At 50.0% G+C, this 5,355-nt stretch overlaps 1 protein-coding gene across 1 annotated transcript; it reads left to right on the top strand.

Moving 5' to 3' along the window:
• Nucleotides 1-891: 891 nt before the first annotated feature.
• Nucleotides 892-5,143, top strand: Rxfp3 (relaxin family peptide receptor 3). The gene has a single exon (NM_178717.3). It carries the CDS (start codon nt 1,576-1,578, stop codon nt 2,992-2,994), a length of 1,419 nt encoding a protein of 472 aa, NP_848832.1. The 5' UTR covers nt 892-1,575; the 3' UTR covers nt 2,995-5,143.
• The last annotated feature ends 212 nt before the right edge of the window (nt 5,144-5,355 follow it).

The raw sequence follows: 5,355 nt of genomic DNA, 5'->3' as shown, positions 1-5,355 counted from the left end.
AATTGGCAGAGGAAGAAAACGCTTTTTTAAAGTGAGAACGTGCGCTTGAAGGCGAGGCTATAAAGCCAGGATGCAAGGAGGGGTCCACAGAAGCACAGAATTACCAGGGCAGAGAACTTCAACATATTAAAACTGATCGAAGGCCAGTTGATTTTTTTTTTTACTGAAGCTCTTGCGACCTCTATTGGTAAAATCGAGAAATGCAGCGTCTGCAGCGAAGTGCCCTTTTAAAGTCCACTTTGGAATTAAGACTGTTTAAGGTTGCCGAGGACCTCTTTTCTCTTTTATTGTTCCTTTGACTGATTACAAGTCTTTATCTCTTTCGCTCCATCTGTCCGTATATCCCCAATTACTGTTAGTAAAGTCAAGTATTATCCCAGAAGTGAGGGCAATTACTGCATGCTTAGCATACTTGTTTTTCAGGTTAGTTCTTCTGTCAAGAAAACACTTCAGCTTCCTTAAGTCCTTCTAAGAGCAACTAACCTGGCATCTAAATAAACTGCAAAGTTGAGACGTAACACGTCTCCCCCTCCCCACGGCCCCCTGTAGCTTCAGTTCTTAAAATATACTCAATTCCAGGCAAACATCAACCCTTAGAATTCTGCCAATCTGACACCAGGTAAGTGTTCAGCTAATTAGAGGGGAGATGGGGCTTCAGTTTGAGTACTAGGAAAAGATTGGTTATTTGATTTAAAGAACAAAGGGTGTTACTATTGTGTAAGTGGGAGAAACAAACTATTGTGTTAAGGTGGGGAGAAAGGAGAAAAAAAAACCTCGTCCTAATAAAAATAAGAAAGGAAGAAAGCAGACTCAGACTCACTCCAGACACCGAGAAAATAAAAGACTAAGACCACTCCTTCTGCAACTTGGAACAAAGGGGAGTTAGTTGCCAGTAGACTCTGCCTCTCCCTGCGTGGCGCGCGGGGTTCAGCACTTCGGAAAGCACCCCCATCTTCTCGCACGGAGATTATGCAAGCTCTTCGGGGCTCTCAGCAGAGGTGGGTGCCAATGTAACTCATCAAACGCTGGCAACTCACTGGGGGTTGACAATATCGGACACACAGAAAACACCAACGGAGCTCCAGGAAGTGATGGCGTGAATCAGCCTTCAGGCAGTCAGAGCGAGACACAGATGTCCACGATCTGTTTTCCTCTAGAAGGAGAGAAACTCCTCCGGGCAACCTCAGAAGCCAACAAAGGTACTGGGAGAGCCGTGCTCCTGAGTAGGGGACTGCATCTAAGTGACAGCAGGAAAGCAGAGGGGTATGACTCAGTCTTAGAGTAGGTAGCTGGAGACTCAGTTCTCACCAGGAGGAACCTTGATCCCCAGCCACTTGCCTAGAACTATCCTCTCTTCTAAACCCACCAAGAACTGATGCTGAGTGCAGCCAACCCCTGCGCCCAAGGCGGTTCTGGGCGCCAACGCGGCTCAGCATCCAGTTTCCAGGAGCCCTTTTGAGCGTCTACATAGAAAGCTCAGGCACCTGCTTTGCGCGCCCGCCTGGGTACCACACCCGGAGCAAGCGCTGACTCTCGGTAGTCGGCTTGCAGAACGTGACTAAGGCGCACCTGAGCATGCAGGTGGCTTCTGCAACCCCCGCGGCCACCGTGAGGAAAGCAGCTGCGGGTGATGAGCTCTCAGAATTCTTCGCTCTGACCCCAGACTTGCTGGAAGTGGCCAACGCCAGCGGCAATGCGTCGCTGCAGCTTCAGGATCTGTGGTGGGAGCTGGGGCTAGAGTTGCCAGACGGTGCGGCGCCTGGGCATCCTCCGGGTGGCGGCGGGGCAGAGAGCACAGACACTGAGGCCAGGGTACGGATCCTCATCAGCGCGGTTTACTGGGTGGTTTGTGCCCTGGGACTGGCCGGCAACCTGCTGGTTCTCTACCTGATGAAGAGCAAGCAAGGCTGGCGCAAATCCTCCATCAACCTCTTTGTCACTAACCTGGCACTGACTGACTTTCAGTTCGTGCTCACTCTGCCCTTTTGGGCTGTGGAGAACGCACTAGACTTCAAGTGGCCCTTCGGCAAGGCCATGTGTAAGATCGTGTCCATGGTGACATCCATGAACATGTACGCCAGCGTCTTCTTCCTCACTGCTATGAGCGTGGCGCGCTACCACTCGGTGGCCTCGGCTCTCAAGAGCCATCGGACCCGAGGGCGTGGCCGTGGCGACTGCTGCGGCCAGAGCTTGAGGGAGAGCTGCTGTTTTTCAGCCAAGGTGCTGTGTGGGTTGATCTGGGCTTCGGCTGCGCTGGCCTCGCTGCCCAATGCCATTTTTTCCACCACCATCAGGGTGTTGGGTGAGGAGCTCTGCCTCATGCACTTTCCAGACAAGCTACTGGGCTGGGACAGGCAGTTCTGGCTGGGTTTGTACCACCTGCAGAAGGTGCTGCTGGGCTTCCTGCTGCCGCTGAGCATCATCAGTCTGTGTTACCTGTTGCTTGTGCGCTTCATCTCCGACCGTCGCGTAGTTGGGACAACAGATGCAGTAGGAGCAGCAGCAGCGCCTGGGGGAGGCCTGAGTACAGCCAGCGCTAGGAGACGCTCCAAGGTCACCAAGTCGGTGACCATCGTCGTCCTCTCCTTCTTCCTGTGTTGGCTGCCCAACCAGGCGCTTACCACCTGGAGCATCCTCATCAAGTTCAACGCCGTGCCCTTCAGCCAGGAGTACTTTCAGTGCCAAGTGTACGCGTTCCCAGTCAGCGTGTGCCTGGCGCACTCCAACAGCTGCCTCAACCCGATCCTCTACTGCTTAGTGCGCCGCGAGTTCCGCAAGGCGCTCAAGAACCTGCTGTGGCGGATAGCCTCGCCTTCGCTCACCAACATGCGCCCTTTCACCGCCACCACCAAGCCAGAACCTGAAGATCACGGGCTGCAGGCCCTGGCGCCGCTTAATGCTGCTGCCGAACCTGACCTGATCTACTATCCACCCGGTGTGGTGGTCTACAGCGGGGGTCGCTACGACCTGCTCCCTAGTAGCTCTGCCTACTGAGACCTGCCAAGGCTCAAGGTCTTTCAAGGAAAAGGAGAGGGAAGGGAGAACAGTTTGGAGGCTGAAGGGGTGAGAATGGAGAAATTCCTGGGAAAGGGATGTGGGGAAGAGCACTGTGACGGCGCCAGAGGAGGACTGTCCCTGCAGAAATCACATTAAGGAAGGAATACCTGGGACCAGATAGAGCAAGCAGCCTTGCCTCCTAGTTCCCACTCCATGCCTTCTATCCCAAGCCCCATTTCTGCACGTGCGCGCTGAACACTGGGACACCCAGAAGCTGGGGAAGGATCAGAGAAGCAGAGGGATTGAGTTGTGTAGGAGTTGGTGCTCATATAGCCTTTCCTAAGCTCTTTGACCTGGGAGTGTCCCAAGCAAGCATCTAACTTGCTGTAACCATCTGGGAAAGAATGAGAAGTTAAACCCCGGTATCCTTTATCACCCTCGACAGGGCTAATGTGCACGAGCTGAGACTGATCTCCTCCTCGCCATACCACGCATCTGAGCAGAGATGTCACCGGGAGTCTTTAGGCAGTGGCATGAGGTGCCAAAGAGAGCACTGTGATTAGAGGGTACGAAACAGAGAGACCCTGAAGGAACAGGGGGACTGCATAAGTGTCTCCGGAAGCCTAGTTATCCGGAATGTCTTGAGGGCAGTCTGGAGACCTGGCGCTCTGGTCTATTGTTGGAGGTGAACCAGCAAGCATCCGGAAAAGCTCTGCTGGGGGTGTGGGAACATTAGGAGCCCCCCCTCCTTACTCTTTGGGAACCGAGCTGACTGGGATGATAAACTGGATTGGCAGATAGAGAGATGGTTCAATGATGTTAGAAGCGCAGGAGATGCTGTCTAGTTGTTCTCTAGAAGCCGAAGATTGCTCTTTCAAAGTGGGAAGGAGGATTTAAGTCAAATCTCTCCTAAGGGGAAGATTTCTGTTCTCAAGGGCATCGCCAGAATCTTATGAGTAAAGGTATTGCTCCTGTAACTAACAAAAGAAGGTGAGAGTCAGAACTTGAGTAGACTACCCTAACCAAGTTCCAGGGGCTTGAATATTTTACTCATCTGAATATGCAGGACAGCTGCAGGGCTGTCTCTGCAGAGTGAGGCCACTCCTCGTGACAGCTCAGTTCTAGGAACAGTCTGAGATCTTAAGATCTTCTCAGAGTCTCTTCTTGAGACTGTTCTGAGGACAGAGATCAATATTAACCTCACCATTCCTCAATAATTGAGAAAATAATTGAGAATAATAATATTGATCATTCAGGATCAATAGAGAGACTACAGTTCTATTTGGCTTAGTCTGGGGTAAAGAGGCTGGTGAAGTAGGTACCTCCAATTGCAGTGTGGTCACTTTAATACCATAAGGGACCATTAGAGAAGCCTTGCTGCTCAAATGACCTTCTGAACTATGGGATTGGTTGATAATTTTGTCAAAATTGCACTGTTACATATGAGAGTTAAAGCTTGGGATATGGAGTCTACACGCCTGCCATCAAAGCCATGCTTTCTGCCATATAGTAGTTACACTCAGATACCTTCCCACAAAAAGCAAATAATAAATAAATAAATAAATAAATAAATAAATCAAAGCAAGTCCTGAGGTATTGTTTTAAAGTAGCAACATTAGTCCTCCCATTGCCCTATGGTGATATTGGTATTGGTATTGGCTAGCAACCAGAACAACAAAGGGTGGACTGTGAGCCCCTAATGCTCATAGTTGGATAGTTGTATGTCACTATGACAAAAGCTAAAAGTTATCTGGAAGGGGGAGATCTCAATTGAGAAAATACCTCCATAAAACCCAGCTGTAGGGCATTTTTTAAATTAGGGATTGACTGGAGAAGACCCAAGCAGGTGGGGGGGTTCCCCTGTCTAGTGGTCCTAGGTTCTATAGCAAAGCAAGCTGAGAAACCCATGGGGGAGCAAGCCAGTAAGCACCACTCTTCCATGGCTTCTACATCAGCTCCTACCTTCACGTTTCTTCCCTGTTCCCATTCTGGCTCCCTTCAGTGATGAACTATAATGTAGACGTGCAAGCCAAATAAGCCCTTTCTTCATGAACTTGCCTTTTGGCTCTAGTGTTTTGTCACAGGAAAAGAAACCCTAACTAGGACATGCTCCAATATACAAAATAAATAAAAGGGTCAACATAAGAGGAAACAGACAGTGCTATGTCTATGTGCAACATTGATTGGTATTAGACGATTCCTGGGAGATTAGTCAGTTACTATTCCAATTTTGACAAGTAACACTGTTTTTAGGCAGCTCAGAATCAGGACTTTTAAGAAGGGTTGCTGACATGTGTGCTTCTGTTATGAGTATTACAGAAAGATACTGCGCTGTGGTCAGATCTTCATGCAAAAGGG

Source organism: Mus musculus, chromosome 15 (assembly GCF_000001635.26).
Source record: "Mus musculus strain C57BL/6J chromosome 15, GRCm38.p6 C57BL/6J".
NCBI lineage: Eukaryota > Metazoa > Chordata > Mammalia > Rodentia > Muridae > Mus > Mus musculus.
The sequence above is the reverse complement of the archived record's forward strand: the minus strand, read 5'-3'. Positions and strand labels throughout refer to the sequence as shown.